This window comes from Pseudorca crassidens, chromosome 7 (genome assembly GCF_039906515.1).
Source record: "Pseudorca crassidens isolate mPseCra1 chromosome 7, mPseCra1.hap1, whole genome shotgun sequence".
NCBI lineage: Eukaryota > Metazoa > Chordata > Mammalia > Artiodactyla > Delphinidae > Pseudorca > Pseudorca crassidens.
The window spans coordinates 88,309,412-88,329,561 of record NC_090302.1 but is presented as its reverse complement, the minus strand read 5'-3'; the positions used below and the strand labels follow the sequence as shown (position 1 = coordinate 88,329,561).

Genomic DNA, 20,150 nt, shown 5'->3' with positions numbered 1-20,150 from the left:
CTAGGGTTTCTTAGAGCCCTAATCATAATACAGAATTGAAGTCGGATTTGTATAAGGAGATTCTTACCTTATAGCATTGTTGAAATCATAGAAAAAGTAAGGGCTTGAAATCTTGCTTTCTCAGTTTTGTGCATATCACCAGTCCCTCCTCCCATCTGTAGGGTCACTGATAATATCCTGGCCATGGCACGCCCATCCACTGAGCTCCTCGAGAAGTACTGCATCATCGAGCAGTTCCGAAGGTAAACGTTGCGTGTTTACACACTTTAACAAGCCAGCTTGTGTTTTCTCTTCTATTGCTTTTGACTTCAAATGGAAAGGTGCTTTCATTTTACCAACAGGAGTGTGAAGAACTTATTTCAAATAAGACAATTAAGGTTTTGAAAGTAGTTAATAATGTTTATTAATGCCAAAAATGGTTAATTTTTTTAACACTACCTTCCAATATGACTAATTTTTTTTTCTTTTTCCTTTAAGCCATGGCATAAAAAGTATCATCAACCTGCAGCGTCCTGGTGAGCATGCCAGCTGTGGGAACCCTCTGGAACAAGAAAGTGGCTTCACATACCTTCCTGAAGCCTTCATGGAGGCTGGCAGTAAGTCCTTCCATCCTCTTCTCCATGAGTTACCAAGGACAGAACTCAGAGACTTTCTGTTTATTCAGCTCTTAGGTTAAAAAGGTGATGGAAATAAACAGTTACTGCATAGTAGTGTAGTAGGGCTTCTAAAAAGTGAAGATGAGCTAACTTTGACTTTAAATAATGCTATCATTCTTCTGTGGTATTGGTGTTGAAAGTATAAGATTTCTTTTTCCCTGTGGGAGGGGACTTGAGAGGAGACCTTGTAGAAATAATGCCTGTATAATTAATATAAACAGTATCCAGACCTGTCATCTCATTTAATCCTTAAAGCAGTCACATAATATAGTTGTTCTGCTTCACACATGAGGTCACACAGGCTGAGGAAGTTCTGACTTGCCCAAGATCACACAGCTTAAACATGGCAGCAGGATTGGAACCCAGGACTCATTCATGCTTTTACCTACTGCATAGCTCTGCCCCTGGGTAGGATGCAGGGATTCTGTATGTGACAATCTACAACTTGTTTTTAAGAAGTGTATGTTAGGTTTTTATCCCACTAGTTAGAAAATCTATATGTACTACCTTATGCCATTTATCAGTCAGTTAGACATGTTTCCGTGCTAAACAAGGTTGCATGCTTTCCCTCCATGGTTGAGTAATTTTGGCATAGATCATTGACTTTAATTTGCAATCCTGCTTTTCCTTAATTCTTTCTGACTGAGTTTCAGCAGGAAATGTATTAAGTAATATAGAATGTTCTTTTTAAGAAATGTTAACAGTAAATTTACTGGAAATGTAAAAAGCCTATTATTTTAGGTCTACTCATCCAGTGAGATCTGCATGCCTTACAGCTTTATACTTTTCATGAATTCACTCACTTTTTTCAAATGTCTTTACAAGTATTTTCCCTGTATGTTGATTTTCTTCTTGTTCTCTTTCTCATTGTCCAGTTTACTTCTACAATTTTGGATGGAAGGATTATGGTGTAGCATCCCTTACCACCATCTTAGATATGGTGAAGGTGATGACATTTGCCTTACAAGAAGGAAAAGTAGCTATCCATTGTCATGCAGGGCTTGGTCGAACAGGTAAATTCTAGGAGGTGGTTTTATTGTCCTTCTACATGTTTAAACATATAAGGAATATTTCCTAATTCTAGAGGATAGTTTTCAGATTCCTATCAAAGTTTTAAGTCAAATGGAACAAGTCAGTAAAAGATACTTGAAATATCTTAGATAGCTTCAGTGACCATATATTCATAAGAGTATTTTTGAATGATTTAGTGCTAAAACCTCATCATATTGAGTAATAAATAGGTGGATTTCCAAAGCTAGCTAAATGATCTTTCTGATTTTCTTTTTTAAAGGAAAAAATCAACATTTTATTTTTAATATGCAGTGTCTTTTTAAAATGTAATTTTCCTGAACCAAAATAATAATGAAAATAGCAAGCATTGTTTCACCTACTATCTTTTTAAGTCTTTAGCAACAATGTAAGTTTTGAAGGAGGTTAATTTGCTACATCAAGTAAGTGGCAGGGCCATGATTTAAAACCCATGGCTGTAAGGATTTTGTTTATAAAGGAGAGTCTTACCTGTACCTAGAATTCTATATAAAAATCAATGATTTTACTTAAAAATGCTGCAGAATATCAGTGCAATACTGATATTGAGGCACAAAAAGGGTTGGAATTGGGCTTCCCTGGTGGTGCAGTGGTTGAGAGTCCGCCTGCCGATGCAGGGGACACGGGTTCGTGCCCCGGTCCGGGAAGATCCCACATGCCGCGGAGCGGCTAGGCCCGTGAGCCATGGCTGCTGAGCCTGCGCGTCCGGAGCCTGTGCTCCGCAACGGGAGAGGCCACAGCAGTGAGAGGCCCGCGTACCACAAAAAAAAAAAAAAAAAAAAAAGAGTTGGAATCTTCATTGTCATGTAATCTAGCCAGACACCTGAGCTCGACTCTGTCCACAGTGTACCCATATACCTACCACTGGGTCTTCCACCTTCTGGGGAGCATCTTTAGGGTAGAGACTCAGTTCTGTCCCAGACTGTCAGCTCTCATGGTTGAGCCAAAATCTCACTGTTCTAAGGATTCCACATGATAGCTCTGCAGATATTTCATACTTACCCTAAAGAACTGCCATGTCCTAGTGAGAAAGATAGGTTGGACCTTGCCGTGTACTAGGAAAACATGCATTTTTCAGAGGCTCTGATTTTCACGTGTAACGAGATTCACAAACTTGGTGATTTACACAGATGTCTTTTGAATTGCCTTTTACTTGATGTTTATTAACTTTTATATTTGAGTTAATTGATTATTGCCTTTTTATTATTCATTTTAATTTAGTATTAATTAACAAGAATACATAATGTTTATACTGTTAAGGCTGTTTTCCTTAATATTAAGGGCTTATAGAAAAATAGTTATGGTCTAGAGGAAAATACATATTAGTTTAGGCATTAGTTTAGTCTTAAATAAGAATCATCAGGAGAAAAAAATAGATTGTGAATGTGAATAATTGCCAAAGATAAAAATACCCAAGTAGGAAAAATGCCAGTCTGGAATGTGCCACGAGTTGATGTCAAAGATGGCAGGGGTGGGAAGTTCCAGGTAGAGTGTACAGACTGATTGGATAGAAATTTTTAAGAACTGTTCAACGTGGAAAGCAGGATTGGCTTTCTTCCATGTTGGAGCTGGGCATTAATGACGGTCAATGGGCCAGGTCATCAGTTTATTCAGTCATCACCCTCCACACTCAGTCATCCGCCCTCACTCCACACCTACTCAGCTTCACTGTGACAGTTCTTGGTGCTTGCCCTGGAGTACAGAGGTGACCAAGCGTTCTCAGTCAAGGGGAGGGTTGCCACATAGACTTAGTAAATAGATGAACACCTGTACAAAAAGTTATCGTTGTCCTTAAAATGTTTCTGTATTTATATGGTTTCCTAACAGATATTCAAATTTTAAATCACCAAAGAGTATAAATAAAAATATAAGCTTTTCTCATATCAATATTCTCTTCTTCACTGTTCAGGTGTTTTAATAGCATGTTACTTAGTTTTTGCAACAAGAATGACTGCTGACCAAGCAATTATATTTGTTCGGGCAAAGCGACCTAATTCCATACAAACCCGAGGACAGCTACTATGTGTAAGGGAATTTACTCAGTTTCTGATTCCTCTTCGCAATATATTCTCTTGCTGTGACCCCAAGGCACATGCTGTCACCTTAGCACAGTATCTCATTCGTCAGCGGCATCTGCTTCATGGCTATGAGGCACGACTTCTGAAAAATGTACCCAAAATTATCCATCTCGTGTGCAAATTGTTGCTGGACTTAGCTGAGAACAGGCCAGTAGTGACGGAAGAAGTGGCAGAAGTACCTGGCCTCTCTGCTGAAATTGAAAAGACTGTTTCTGAGATGGTCACAATGCAGCTGGATAAAGAGTTACTGAGACATGACAGTGATGCATCGGACTCTTTCACCCCCAGTGCAGTGGTGGCAGATTTTGAGAATCAGGATGTGATTCTTTCCAGTGAGCAAGAGTTCGACCCTCTTTGGAAGAGGCGGAATGTTGAGTGCCTTCAGCCCCTGACTCGTCTGAAAAGGCAGCTCAGCTACAGTGACTCGGACTTAAAGAGAGCCGAGTCATTTCTGGAGCAAGGGAGGACTCTGTGGACAGCGCCTGCCCAGGCCTTGCTTTGCCATAACCCCAGGCAACAGAAGCACATAAGCCATTGTTACTCCCCACAGTCTCCACAGCTAGATTTAAATAAGGAAACGCTGGTCCGCAGTACATTTTCTTTCTGGAATCATGCTAAATTGGGAGGCCTGGAAGGACTCAAAGATGACAGGTCATCAATTTTCCATAGGACGAACATTCCAAAGGAAGTACAGCGAAGTAGAACCTTCTCTTCCGGTATTTCAGGTTCATACAACCCTGGGGAACAAGTTACACCAAATTTTGCAAATATCCCTAAGGAACTAAACTGTTCTCACCAGCAAATGTCCCACTGTGAGTGTGAAACTCGTGGTGGTTGTAGCCCAAGCTCTGTTACGGAGGACAGTGAGACTTGCCACCACCCCGTGGACTGTGCGTCCAGTCCCAAAGCACAGTTCTGGGTTGGACCTGAAACCCAGGATAGCAAATACCTGTCTGAAGTTGCTCCATACACGGCTTTACATTCTGACTTGAGTGTTGAAGCAAGGAGAATACTGGCAGCCAAAGCCCTGGCAAATTTAAATGAGATTGCAGAAAAGGAGGAAGTGAAAAAGAAGGTAGAAATGTGGCAGGTACTTGTATTTCATTTAATTATATATGAGTGGGAAATATTTGTGTAAGAGCAAAAACAGTACATTTTCCCAAATTCATTTGTTACAGGAATTTGAAGACATGTTTGTATAATACGTAACTTTTGAACTTCAAGTTACTCAGCTATAATACCAGCTTGCTGTCATAGAAACAGCAGACACAGGGCTGTTTTGTAGGTTCATTTCAGTCTCTGTGAAGGAAAGCCCTTAGTGCTTAGCACTCAGCAGGGTGCTTGACTGAGCAAGGCAATGATATTGATTGATGTCGATAGTTTCCTTCTTTCTCACTGGGCTTGCAGGACTGATGGACAGATGAACAGACCACAGCAGACAGCTGTAGGAACTGACCCGAAGTATCTCTAACCTGAGACCTAGCAGGGAACTACTCTCTGAGAACCAGTGACAGAGATATAAATGAAATAGAGACAATTCTTTTCCAAAGCTCATTAACCCAACTATCAAGTAAAGCCAGAAGGACAAGTGATGGATGCTGTCTGCTCAGCATTCCCTCCTGCAGACTTCCCAGTCCACCCCAATAAGTCAGGTGTTGGATTCTGGAAGGCAAATGGAAGTGGCCTCAGCGTACCTTTGTGCCACTGGTTTTATCTGAGATTGGGTTCTTGGGGTCTATTTCTTAGCCTTTACTTAAATTAGAATGTGAAGTTTTAAATTTTAACGCCTTCTTGTGTTGTACTTTCACTAGGAAGACAGTCTTAAATTAGCCTTGCTCTCTGCCCAAAATAAGCAGCTGGTCTAGAGAAAAGGCAGGCCTTATAAACCTAGTTATCAGAAACAAGTAAACTGCCCAAATGCGGGGCTGACCTGGGGAGGCCTGGCTCAGTGAAATTTTGGCTTGTTAGCCCATAACCTACCATGAATTATTTGTGTAGCTACTTTTCCATATCCTACCATTAATCAAACAAGGTGTGTACACTTTTCAGGAGGCCAGACCTTCCAGATGCAGAGGCGGGAAGGGTAGGCGTGAAGCCTCACCCTCACTTGCAACTGTGTGACAGGAGGAGAGCGCTTCCACACACGATTTCTCCATCAGAATTGTAGTGTTTTGTTTAATGAACAGTTAAATGTATTGCTTTCTTCCAACATGAAGTATTTTCTTTATTTCCTACTCCAAACTGAACAAGCCTTCCACTCAGTGGGCAGGTCTCCTCTGTGTTGCTGTGAGCCACAGTAGCTAGTGGCAGGACCTCCGAGTTCAGGCTTGAGAGCTCACCACCCCCTCGTGGGTCAGCCCCACATGGGCCAGACTGTTTGAACACATAATATAAACGAAAGCATTTCCTAGAGGTAGATACTACCCTATCATTTGGATAGGTTTGCCTTTTTTTTCCTTTCTAGATTTTATTGTGGGTCTTTCAGTAATAAAACAAATCAGTTGAATTCTGGAAAAAGTAAAATGAACATGATTTGAGTAGGATAATGCTGCCTGTGCCCTTATTAGGCCCTTTCACATCTATTATTTCATGTGATTTTCACAGAAATCCTGTGAGACAGATGATGTTTTTTACAGATTCTTTGTTAATCTTTCAGTCCTTATGAATTAAGTATCACAGTTCAGGAAACTAAGGGTCACAGAGGTCAAGTGATGTGCTTGAGGCGATGTGGTCCAAAGGCAGCAGGGCCAGGATACAGTTCATGTGTTTAATACTTTCCATCATCCCTGATGTTTTTCCTAACCCAGCGGGAAGGTTTCAGAAAACAACAATGATGTAATGGTTGTTCTACTAAGAGGGTCTTTGAGTCATGTTGTTTCTGCCCAACATAAAAATTGAGTAAAAGCTACTCTGCTATGTACATGATCTATGGGATATGAAGGACTATCCACAACTAAAAGTTTTGGCTTATTTATGACATATTAAAGAGAAACCCAGTTGCTGGAGGACCCTGGTAGCATGAGAAAAACATCACAGACTGGGATAGAGCAGATCTGGGTTGGGAATGCGCTCTCACACTTTGGGCTCCTGGGCAAGTTACTTCATCTTTCCTGAGCCCCCCAGTACATTTATCTGTAAAGGAGACCTCCTTGCTGGGTTGCTGTAAGAATCAGAGATAAGTCTTGTATCATCGTTCTTATCATACTATAAGTATTCTATGAATATTGGATGGGTGAATGAATGGATGGTGGCAGTTATTCTGCTTATTACTATTGCAAACACATATTTTATTTATTAAAAACAAATCTGAACCCTGTCAGAAATTAAAATTCTTATCTCACTTTTCCCCTGATCTCTGTGAGGTAAAGTTTTAAAATCTTAAATTATCTCCAGACATTTGGAGTATTGGCAAGACTTCCTAGTTATTTTACCCTATCAAATTTCAGAATACAGGGCTTGTTTGTTAAATTCTACATAGGATTCTAAAAAGGAATTTGAAAGAAATACATATACCACATTTACTGACTTTTTGGCACTTTTACACTTTTTCATCTACCATTCTACTTCCTTGCAGTAAATATTTGTTTTGTTCCAAGGAGCCTGAAAAGGAAGGTTCCCTCTTCTTGAACTGTTTCTGTGGTCTCTAAACAAAGTGGAGAACTCAGGTTAGCTAAGCCTTTCTTTGTACCAAGAGCTTTAACAGCCTTCTCAGTTAGTCAGTCTACCTGTGGGGTGGAGATGAACTTTACAAAGGGAAACTGAGGCTTAGAGAAATTGCATGTCTTAGCCCAAGGTACTGGCTGGAAGTGGGGTCACTGGGAGGGGTCCCATTCCACACCCCAGAGCCTAAGAGTTTACTCTCCTGGACAGCCTAAGGATCATCAGATGTCAAACCGTGCCTGCCTCCCTCTCCTCTTCTCTCCCTCACTTTGTCTCTCTCTTTCTCTTCCTCTCCCTCCTTTCCTGTCTGTCCTCTCCTCTCCTCTCTCCTTTCTTTTTCTCTTTCTTTCTTCCTTCCTTTTTAGAAAGAACTAAATTCCCGAGATGGAGCTTGGGAAAGAATATGTGGCGAAAGGGATCCTTTCATCCTGTGCAGTTTGATGTGGTCTTGGGTGGAGCAGCTGAAGGAGCCTGTGATAACCAAAGAGGACGTGGACATGTTGGTTGACAGATCTGCGGATGCCGCAGAAGCACTGTTTTTATTAGAGAAGGTAAAGTAGCTGTTGAACAGTTGATGAAGTTAACTAAGGCCCTCAATACAAGTTTTACAGACTGAAAAAAAACATTATAAAAAAGAGAAGGGCTTCCCTGGTGGCGCAGTGGTTGAGAGTCCGCCTGCCGATGCAGGGGACACGGGTTCGTGCCCTGGTCCGGGAAGATCCCACATGCCGCGGAGCGGCTGGGCCCATGAGCCATGGCCGCTGAGCCTGCGCGTCCGGAGCCTGTGCTCCGCAATGGGAGAGGCCACAACAGTGAGGGGCCCGCGTACCACAAAAAAAAAAAAAAAGAATTCACACAGAATCCCTTATCGGGGTCTAATTTAAATTTTTCCAAGGTAAGAGAAGAAATGCATCCCCAGTATAAACATTTAGAAGATACAAAAAATAAAAAGGGAAAATACCCATAACCCCAGGAGAACTACTTTAAACTTTTTCAAGTCTTTTCTTTCAATCTTACTGATGCATATGTTAACTTGGTAAAAATTATTTCACATACAACTTTATACTTCATTTTTGCTCAAAATTGTAACATAGGTATTTTTCCATGTTTAAGTTTTTCATTAATGTTAACTTTAATGGGTAGATAATGCTCGAACATGGGGATATGTTATAACTAACCACTTTTTCATTTTCAAGTATTTGTTTCTACTTATTTACTCTGAACATATAATGTGAATAACTGAGGTAGGTTGGAATATGCATTCATTTGTATTTCTTTAAAAAGGGTGTGTGTCACATATATACATTTATGTATATAATTTGTGTATGTATAAAATATAGAGGGAAAAATAAGAAACTGATAATGGTGGTTGCCTTTAAAACAGCAGTCCCCAACCTTATTGGCACTAGGGAGAAGTTTCATGGAAGACAGTTTTTCCATGGAGTGGGTTGGGGGGAGGATGGTTTCAGGATAATGCAAGCACGTTACATTTATTGTGCACTTTATTTCTATTATTTTTATATTGTAATATATAATGAAATAATTATACAACTCACCATAATGCTGACAGGAGGCAGAGCTCAGGCAGTAATGCGAGTGATGGTGAGCAGCTGTAAATACAGATGAAGCTTTGCTCACTCGTCCGCTGCTCACCTCCTGCCGTACGGCCTGGTTCCTAACAGGCCATGGACTGTTACCAGTCCGTGGCCCGGGGGTTGGGGACCCCTGCTTTAGAGAATAGTAGTAGGAGACAGTGGATCTAAGAAGCAAGAGAGACTTTTCATTGTAGATTCTTTTATACAATTTAATATTTTTAACCCTGAAGAGATATTAAATTTTCATTTATAAATCGGCTTTGTTTTGTTTTAGGAAACAATGTTATAATCAGCCTTGAGTAACCTACTACGCTGTGGTGTAAACACCTCATTCCTTCCAAATATTCTACTACTACTATTACTACTTCATATAGACACACAGAGATACAGACAGGCACTTGCTCACAGTTGTGTGATGCATGTCTTTAAAGATAAGGTTTTTCCTGTATCTGCAGTCCCTTTCTTAGGCTATTTTCTGAGCATTTAAATTTTAGAGATGAAACAGGAGGGTGGATAAGGAAGGCAGTTAACTTTCATTGGGTGGCAATGGGCCAGGCCCTCGCTAGGTCATAATTTATATTTTCACCTTTGTTCATCTCCATAACTCAGAGAGGTAGAGGCCCCACTTTTCATAAAAGGGAATGTGAAGCAGTCTGCCCACAGTGTGCAGCATGTGTCAGAGCAGGATACAAACTCCGGCACAAAGGTCATGTACTTTCTGTCACATTGTGCTGTTTCCTCATCATTCACTCCAACCCTCACATGCAGGGCATTTACCTTATTTAGAGTTTTTTACTTTTATAGGCATCACTGTAATGATAATTTGTGCTTGCAGGTTTTTCTGCATTTCAGATCATGTCCTTAGAGTAGATTTCCAGAAGTGAAATTAGTGGCTCTCAGGGGGCAACGTGTATTGAATGCGAATTGCTCCAGTGATGGAGTTTCTCCTTTGTTTCTCCAAAGTAAGCAACCCGCAGGAGTCAAGTTGGGGACACATTCTTCAGGGACCTTCCCCCTTATGGCATGCTCCTGGACGGCTGTGGCTGTCTTTCTTCTTCTGCCCCTCCCCACTCAGTATTGTCTGCCACTGGCAAGACATGATGAAGGTACTGAGCACTGAGTACCCAGCCATCTAGTCCACGTATTGCTGTGACGTGTCAGCATCTACTAGCCATACTGAAACAATTATGTCTAGAAACAACAAGAATGGATCGTCCTCAGTTCACTGAATGGAAGGCATTTGATTTTAAATTGCACTTATCTTCAGATTCAATTCTACTTTGTGTAATAACTAACTAGCTTTGATATTATCTACTGAAAGCTTTTCAAGTTAACACATAACCCTAAACACTGGTAGAGCCCTTGGTAGATAGTTTAGTATTTGAGGTAATGATTACTTGGTCACAAACCAGTTCTTGGCTTAGCAGTTGTTTTAAGTTTATTTCTTGACGCATTTTTTTTCTAACATCTTTATTGGAGTATAATTGCTTTACAATGTTGTGTTAGTTTCTGCTATATAACAAAGTGAATCAGCTATATGCATACATATATCCCCTCCCTCTTGCGTCTCCCTCCCACCCTCCCCATCCTACCCCTAACTTGTTTGATTTTGATTTCTGCAAAAACAGGGGCAGCAACAGACTATTCTTTGCGTGTTGCATTGCATAGTGAGCCTGCAGATGATTCCTGCCCACGTGGAGGAAGCCGTTCTTGCACGTGCCATTAAAGCCTTCACTAAGGTGGGTGGCACTTCTCTTTCCCCCTACAGACCACACTCAGTATCATCTTTGTAAATCAGAATCCGAGGGTCACCAGCCTTCTCTAAAATAAACCTTTTGGCCATGTTTCCCTTTAATGGAAATGTGTTTGACATTTCTCGAAAATAGTTGCAAACTTTTGGCTAAAAAATATCAGTTTCCTAACAATGATATAAAAGGCTGAACTGTGGGTTTTTTGAAGGAAAACTTTGGAACAAAGAAGTTTTGTGTAGAGAGAAACAATTGAGTGTTGAGAAAATATTTTTAAATCATGTTCCTAGTAGAACTCAGAGAATCTTTTCTTGTTGAGCCAGTTCTACCTTGGGTCTGAACAAGAAACTGTCTGCTGAGAATTTAACATCCAACGTTAGCAGTTCGGTACCGTGTCTGGTTGGCAAATCCTAAGCAAAAAGTAAAATAATGTTTCCTTTCCATGCACATCCTTTTGGCCTGCAGCAGTCTTTCCTGGCTGAAAAAACACGCCAGATTTCATACCAAGAGAAAAGGTTCCCTTGGGACTTCCCTGGTGGTCCAGTGGTTAAGAATCTACCTTCCAATGCAGGGGACGCAGGTTCGATCCCTGGTCGGGGAACTAAGATCCCACATGCCACGGGGGCAACTAAGCCCACGCGCCGCAACTACTGACCCCTCACACTCTGGAGCCTGTTCACCACAACTAGAGAGAAGCCCGCTTGCCACAACAAAAGACCCCGCATGCCACAACTAAGACCTGGTGCAGCCAAATGAATATTGAAAGAAAGAAAATGTTCCCCATACCTCTTAAACCAATTTGTTTGGTATCTCTCATATGTGATACAAAAATGTCATTAAACAAAGAACCCAGTTTTTCGATGACAGCATCTGTGGCAAACATTAATGATAATAGCACTTATTATTTGTACTCATTCACCAATCTCTTTCCCCATCCACTCTTTCAAAAGTGATGTCCTTCTGGCAGGTTTCTTTGTTCCTCATCTGATGCTTTACAGCAGTAACCACTTTGCATCCTCTCAGTCTCTTCATGACTGTTTCCAGAGTCAGCGCCTCAAAACCAAAGTCATGTGATCCTTTACGTCTCTGTTTATGTTTTCATAGACCCAGAGGCCACTGCTGTGTGGGGATGGTTGTGATTTGGTGTTTAACAAAGTATACAGTTCAAACTGTTGTTACTAAGTTTTTGCAGATAGGACAGACAAAATAATGATTAAGATAAAGTTAAATTTCTGAATTTAACTGGAAAAAAATCCTGAATACTGATCTCTCTGAAAGTGGTAGGAATTCTTTACAACTTCTGTTGACCTTTTAGGGGGATACTAATGAAAAGTTAAATATACCAGTTGTTCCAAATCTGTCTGTAAAAATATTAGAATACCGTTCTTGGGTCTCTCCCCTTGTGCACAATCTTAGGAGCAAAGGCCCTGATAGCTTCTATTCCAGGCTAGCTCTTCAAGGAAATCTGTGTAGCATCTGCTTCCTATGTAACAAAGATCATGTTTCCTTCAGGCCAAAGCTTAGTAGTCTTGCCACAGCTCCCTCATCAAACATGGGGGATTGCCTAAGCATGGAGTTCCTCAGCTGTGATGCAGACTCCACCTGTGCCCCTCTGCATCATCCCCAGGGGGGTTGGAGGGCAAGGGAACCCATGTGATTATGGAGCATGTGCTGCCTTCAGTCATAAAGTTGTTTGTCTCTGACCCAGCAATCTCATGTCTTCTGCTAGCATCTATAAGGTGTGTTATCAGGGTGAAATCTCAGACTCTTCCCAGCCCTTCATAAGGAACAGCCTTCACTCTCTGTGGGGATCACTGGCCAAGTGATCCTCATCCTTTCCTAAGGAGTCACACATTGCTTTGGCGATGGGAGTGGGGTGGAGGTGTGGTGACTGCTCTGGTTCTCTGTCCTAACATTACTCCTAACCCTGCAATACGGTGAACTTGGGTAAACAATCCAAATATGTATATGTGGTGCCTTCCCACCAATGGGAAAGGAAATTAACTTTATGGAGGTATTTCCATGTGCCAAGCTTGTGTTAGAGCCTCATATTTAGTACTCAGAGAAATCCTAAGGAGATGGATCTTGTGGTCTTCATTTTACAGAAAGATTAGGTATGACCTGAGGCTATAATTGCTGACAGGTGGAAAGCTAGGCTTCCCACTCAGGTCACCTCAGTCCAACAGTTAAGCTGGTGTGCATTGTTTTAATAAGGAGACCTTTCCCTTATACCATCCATGATTAGTCTCTGCATTCAAAACCCCCATCACACTCACTGTTGACTTGCTTCATGAGTACTGTACATATCCAGGCACTAGATTTAATTTTTTTAGTTTTCATTCATAAATTTGGTATTGACATGATTGGCAGTTCTAATATAGTATTTTAATTAAAACTAGTGTGTGAAATGCATTGTGTGTGCATTTTAATTTGTATATAATTTGGTTTATAAGTCTTTGTTTTTTTCTCCACCCCCTTTTCTCCCAAAATAAAGACTGGTTAAAATCCTTGTTATAGTATCCTGAATATAAATTTTCTTTGTTACCAGGTTAATTTTGATTCTGAAAATGGACCAATAGTTTACAACACCCTGAAGAAAATATTTAAGCACACACTGGAAGAAAAAAGAAAAATGGCAAAAGACGGCCCTAAGCCTGCTATTTAGTGAAGCTGACTTTCCCCTCGTGAATATTTCAGACCTGAAGATCTAGATGGCATTTCTGCTCATAGCTGAACAAGCTGAAATGTGGAACTGCTTCGTCTCATAGCACTTTATTTCAGATGCTCTTGGTTTGTGCTAAGAATGCTTGTTCCTGTTTGGAGCAATTATTTATTTTAAAATATCTTTGAGTTACATTTTTGTGTTGAAAAATTGCCATAAAGTTGGTGCCACTTCTTTTATTTATTTAACTGGATTAATATTGTTGTATTAATATTTTAAGAATGTGGTGTTTACATCCTTATTCTTTTTGACATTTTGGAAAAAGTTTTAACTCTTCTTTCCAAAACAATTATCTTATTGATGGAACTCTTCCTAGAGTTTTTACCAAATAGATAATTTTAGTAGTAAAACTTCACTGTGTGTCTATTCCCCAATACACGACCTAAGGAAGTCACCAAGTGTCTTAAACGGTTTTATATTTGTTAATAAGAAGGCAATTGACTCAGCATTTTTAAAGGATTTTTTAATATTTGTTTGAATCTGTTTTTTCTTTTTATAAGTGTGGCAAAGGATCTCAAATGTATTATTTTTCAGAGTGATTTAGTTTTACGTTAAAGGATTGACAGTGCAGTGTTTGGGACTTATTACTGTAGGAAATAGACTTGCTCTTGGTCAGGCTTCCAGACAACCTCACTGACCTCTGCTGTCACAGGCGGAAGGAGCAGTTCTCAACACATCAAACCTTATTCCCACTTCCCTGGGCTGTTGCTAAGCTGAGCAGCATCTTTACAGAGAAAGTGAGATCAGTGACAGGCAGTATGGGAAGCTGCAGGACTCCAGCAGAAAGAACTGTCTTACAGGGGCGGGCACCCCAGCCATAGCCTCTCCCCAGAGGCAGTTCTGTTCATGCCGATGTTGTGATAGCTCGAGCACCAGCCCACACCTCCTGAGTCTATCGTTCCATAAACCCAGATGCCTCAGGGCCCTATCTTTGGCTGCTTTACTTCTATGAGAATTAAGACTTTTAAACTGAATTTGACTCAACGTAGGTTGCATTCATTTGGATAAGAGGAAGTAATTGCTCAAAATATTTTAGTTCCTTATAAACAAAACTATCAGCAATTGAAGCCATTAAATATTATTTAAATGAATATGTGGGGCACGAGAGGCCAAGCCACAGAACAGATAGTAGTTCTTCCCAATAAAAGTGATATTAAACCAGTTTCTAACTAAAGCTACTACTTAATCTTAAAGACAGAATTTCAGGGGAAATAAGACTAATTTACAACAAATGAAATTTCTCCAACTTGTGCATTTCTGAATCAAGCTCTAGCACATCAAAAATATTTTAGTCATTATCGGTCTTACTAACTCTAGTGGCAAATGCCAAATGCCACGCTGTTTGAATTTTTTAGGAAATCAAATCCAGTGAATTTTAATGAACTGGATTGCCCATTCCTGAAATTTCTTATTTTCAAGTGCCTAATCTGGGAAAGAAGGGGAGAAAACAGTTACGTTTATCCAAAGGTACATTATAAAAACATGTTTTTTACCTAAAAAGGTGTTTATCCTCATCTCAGTCAGTCTCACGTGGGCAGGCACCACCCATGGCTTATTTGACAAGTGGCTTTTGGCTTGTGTGTCTGAAATGGTCGTTTCAAATTAGAGGATAGATCCTGCACAGCCATGATGTGACCACAGCAGTGCATGTCTAAAATCTAAGTGCACCAGCCTGAAAAAGAGAGATGGTGGGAGAAATTAATTAGACTGTATACAGTTTTTGTATTAATTTGAATAAAAGTGGGGAAAAAAAAACCCCATAACCTTCGTCTTGTAGTTCTTTAGCTTGGTGCTTCTGAGGTCCCAATGATAAAGATGTGGCTTTGTGATTAGAGTATCCTGACGGGCAGCCTGAGCTGCAGGCTGAATAGTCAGCTAGCCAGGCTCTAGTCAGTCCCCACCCTGTCGGTTCAGAATGACAAAGGGGTGGAGGGCGGCAGATACGAGGGTTCTAAGAGGAATGTGTGAGGAAAATCTCAAGGTCAGCAAGATTCCTGCCTTCCTGTCTTTGAAATGGTGGGGAGTTCTTTGTAGCCCGGAGGATAGAAATCTACCTACTGGAAGAAGTTACAGGGCTGCAAAATTTAGGTCAGCAGAGTGGAAAGGGCCAAAAGCGCACACATTCAGAACTTAACTACCATGGCTGAGCACATGCTTGTCTTGCTTACTTCTCTTACAAGACCAAGAGAGAAGTATTTTTCACACTTGGCTGATGAAAGAATTCCCCTCTGACTGACTTTGAACCATGCTCGCCTCCCTCTTGAGGCCCTTTCAGCACTTGACTCCACGATGGCATTATAGAACATCGCATTATCCATAACTGCAGCAAAAATATCCCACATTTTTTGTCCTCTGAAAAAGAGTGAGCTCACTCTGTTACTGTTTTATATATATATGCACACACACACGTGTATATATATATATATATATATATGTGTATATATATATATATATAAAATCTCTAGCATATCACACTTTTTAGTTTTTTCCTATTTCAGAGATTTGCTGATGCTCTTTGAGATGAAGTGCTGCTGTTTTAGAGATTGCTTCATCTATTTGCATAACTCAGAAATGCTACGCTGATCTACTTTCTCATAGCTTCAGCCAGCTTCCCATTTCCAACTGAGAAAGAGTATGTGCTTTCATCACTCTGGATTCCATGAAAATAGCCATATATCATACTTCAATAGAGAGAAAGTATCTCTATTTTCTCTTAAGTGGAGGACACTTACTCATATGCTTGAGTGCTATTTCTGGCTGTTCTCTAGAAGTCTAAAAAAATTTCCAGAGATGCTATGTTGTAAACAGTGCATGCCCCAAGTTCTTGATATCTGAAGGCCCCCAAATAATTTGGGTGATTGTTTAAAAGTGATAGCTTACTCATAGGATCTTTGTTGTTCAAAATTAATAAGCATTGATATATTTTCAGTGCAAGTGAACCAAGAACCACATTCCCTTTGGTGCTTTTTATTTTTATGAATGTGGCCCAAGATTAGCACCTTACCAAAGGAGCCCTTTTCATTGTTAGGTGTTGAAAATTATTTACAGATAAAATGGCAGGAGAAAAATTCAACAAATCCTGTTACACAGTGGTGCATTATTTTTTAATTATGCTTTTAAGCATGAGCTGATCTCTGATTAGCCCAACGCTGACAATAAAACTGATTTATAAGTAATCACAATGGAGCCATTCAATAGTGGAGCTGTGGCAAATCTTCGTTCTAAGCCATCAATTAAAATATCCAGTCACTAAAAATAATGTCCCAATAAGACTTTAATATCATAAAACCTTTTGCACTCAAAATAAGTTTCATACATCCACTGCAATTTATATCACAATAGAAGGCTGTTACGCTCTTGCCTCCTGGCTTTTTTGATGAAAAGATGTTTTAAGAATGAAAAGTTTTAAGATTGCCTCTGGGAGGCAAATGAAAACATGTTTTAAAATTGCCTCTTTGGGAGAGAAGTTATGTTTTTAGAATACTTTCCTACTTACATGACCATTTGATTACAGTCTTCAGATATTCCTTGGTTTTGATTTAGTGAATTGCTTTATCATTTTTTTTCTCCTCTTAAAAATAAAACAAGACTACTCAGACGTTGAATCAGGTTGAACCATATTGAATGGCCATTTCTGCAAGTCAAGAATTATCAAATATGGGCCATTTCATATGGTTCAACCAAATACTAAATTTAGTGTGCCTGGGACTGGTAGGTGACATTTTCTGAATTATTTTAGCAAAGTTTAGATGATCAATTATTTTCTAAGAATATCTTGTATGCTCACATTAGAGTTCCAATACAATTGGAAGAGACTAATACGAAACTCCTATTCTTTCAGCAGTTGATTTGTGCTACTCTGTGCTTGCACTCTGCTGATGCTGGGGACACCCAGGAATCATTCCATCATTCATCCCGCCATCAGGAGCCAAGTCTATATCTGCCACGTCACTTGTCCGTGCTATCTTCTCCTTCCATCAGCACCCTGAGTTCTGCATTGTATGCCACCTCGCTACCCCCTTCAGTCCACACTTGCACTCTTTCTATACAATGCTGGAAGACTAATTCTCAACACTTGTTATTCAGTTAATTCTGGATGTCCTTCAAAACTCAGCTCTGATCCCTTCAAACAGAATATGTTCTAATTAACTCTTTGTTAAGTGTAAAATTCAACTACCTGACGACCAAGGAGGTGGGGAGGTGTTATAGGCTGAATTATGTCCTAAAATTCATATGTTGAAGTCCTAATCCCCAGTACCTCAGAATGTGACTGTGTTTGGAGATAGGGCCTTTTAAGGGGTGATTAAGTTAAAAGGATGCCCATATGTGTGGGCCCTAATCCAATCTGACTGCTGTCCTTAGAAGAAAAGATCAGGACACAGACATGCACAAAGAGAAGATATGAGGACACAGAGTATATGGCCATCTTCAAGCCAAGGAGAGGTCACTGGGGAACCCACGCTGCTGATACTTTCATCTTGGACTCCCAGCTTCCAGAATTGTGGGAAAATAAATGTCTGTTGTTTAATCCACCCATCTGTAGTATTTTGTTACAGCAGCCTGAGCTGACTGACACAGGAGAAAGCAAAATCTCTGCTCCTCCTCAGTGCTTACAGTGTACCTTGTGTGTGTTTATAGTTTTACTTCAAATAGCACATTGCTTGGTTAAAAACTTCATGTAAACTGAAGAATGCAGTATGCATTTTCCTGTGACTTGCTTTTTTTTGCTCAACATGCTCATATTTCTGCGTGTTGATGTGTGATCTGTGTGTTATCTGCTGAGTGGTATTTCATTGTGTGGATATACCACCATTTATCCCTTTGACTTGTGATAGACACTTGGTGGTTTATATTTGTACATTAATATAAACACATGAGTGCACACACGCAAGTTTCTCTAGCCTGTGTAGCTCAGAGTGGAATTTATGGGCTTTAAGGTATGCACATGTCCAGTTTCCTATGCAATAACAAAGCATTTCTAAAAATGTTTGTACCTGTTTACACTCCCAGCGGCCATGAATGAGAGCTCCCATTGCTCTGCATCCTTGTCAACACTTAGTACTGTGTGATGAATGCTTGATTTTTGCCAGATCTAGTTGATGGAGATAGTGTTCCAATGTGTTATTACATGTTTGGGGACATTTGTGTTTCCTCTTCTCTCACGTGTGTGTTCACATGCATCTCTGTCTCTCACAGGACTTAAACATAGGATGCTGGATTTGTTGATATTCTTTTCATCCATAGAACTACTCCTAGTGTAACACTGGGCACATAAAAGGGATTCAATAAATGAGGGTAAAAGAAAGGGAAGGGGGTAGAGGAAAGGAGGGGAGAGCCCTGATGTCTGTGTATATAGAAAAAATAGCTAGGGCAATTATATTTAAAAACAAGAGAGTGGAGTGTATAGGGGCATAATGGAAGTAATATTTCTCCACTTCATTCAAAGTAGTAAAATATCCGTGCCAGTAGACTGTGCCAAGTTACATATGTCATACCTACAGTAAGCACTAGGAAAACTATGCAAAGTGATACTCTCACAAACTATAATCAGGATGGACTTTTTTTTAATGTTCAAATAACTGCAACAGGAAAGAAAAGAAACAAGAGTGAGGAATGCAAAGCAAGCAAACAAATAATAAAATGACTGACTTAAGTTCTAACAATTACCTAAATTCAGATAGTCTAAATGCACCAATTAAAAGACAGATTGGCCAAGTGGATAAAAAATGATTAATAAATCCTGTCTGCCAGAAACATTAAAATACAATGTTATAGATAGGTTATAGCATACACTATTTTTTAAAAACAGAATTGTTATATTAGTATCTGATAAAGTAGACTTTGGAGCAAAGAAAATTACAGAAACATTACACAGTGATAAAAGGATCAACCCACCAGGGACACACAATCCTGAATACGTACACACCAACCATCAGAGCGTCCAGTTACATGAAGCAAAACCTGATAGAGCTGAAAGGAGAAATAGACAAAGCCACAATTAGGGTTGGGACTTCAGCATTCCATTCTCAGCAACTGAGACACTATGTGACAAAGCAAAGCTGTAGAGTCACTGATACACACATACATGCATGTGACAGTGGATTCTGCATACACAAATGCACACAACAAACACTGGCTCCTCTGCAGCAATTCTGACTGGTGTATCTCAGGACCCCTTTGCTCTCCTAAGAATCATTAAGTTCCTCAAAGAGGTTTTGCTTAGTTATATTGTATTTATTGATATTTATATATATCAGTAATTGAAAAATTTCTAAAATAGTTCATTTAGAAGAACAAAAACCTGTTCTGTACTTCTTAACATAAATATCTTTGTGACTCCTACTAAGGAGATGCTGCTGGAAGTAGAATTCAATTTGACAAGGAGGGAGAAATTGAGGACAAAGGAAAGAGAAGATCTTTTTAAAAGTTGGGAGAGGAACAGAAAGTATGAGTTGTTTTGGTTTTTTTTTTCATCACTTTTCAAAAACCACAGAGAAAGAAGCCCTGAAACCATGAAGGTAGGGAAGCAGTTCTGCCCCATCTCACATAGAATGAGCAACAATCCCATATAAAATTATTAAAAGAATAAAAAAGATTAATGGATTAGGTGCAGAATAACATCTCTATGAATAAAGAAAGGATGC

At 39.9% G+C, this 20,150-nt stretch overlaps 1 protein-coding gene across 6 annotated transcripts in view; it reads left to right on the top strand.

Moving 5' to 3' along the window:
* Positions 1–18,038, top strand: part of PTPDC1 (protein tyrosine phosphatase domain containing 1) — a 90,622-nt gene extending 72,584 nt beyond the window's left edge. For 5 of the 6 annotated variants that reach the window (XM_067744885.1, XM_067744884.1, XM_067744883.1 and 2 more), the window contains 7 exons: positions 162–242; positions 478–596; positions 1,532–1,669; positions 3,613–4,871; positions 7,807–7,992; positions 10,665–10,775; positions 13,333–18,038. In XM_067744885.1, the coding sequence (XP_067600986.1) occupies positions 162–242; positions 478–596; positions 1,532–1,669; positions 3,613–4,871; positions 7,807–7,992; positions 10,665–10,775; positions 13,333–13,449 (2,011 nt within the window). In that variant the 3' untranslated portion in view covers positions 13,450–18,038. The remainder of the gene's footprint in view (positions 1–161; positions 243–477; positions 597–1,531; positions 1,670–3,612; positions 4,872–7,806; positions 7,993–10,664; positions 10,776–13,332) is intronic. The other variant, XM_067744882.1, reaches the window with a different exon arrangement.
* The last annotated feature ends 2,112 nt before the right edge of the window (positions 18,039–20,150 follow it).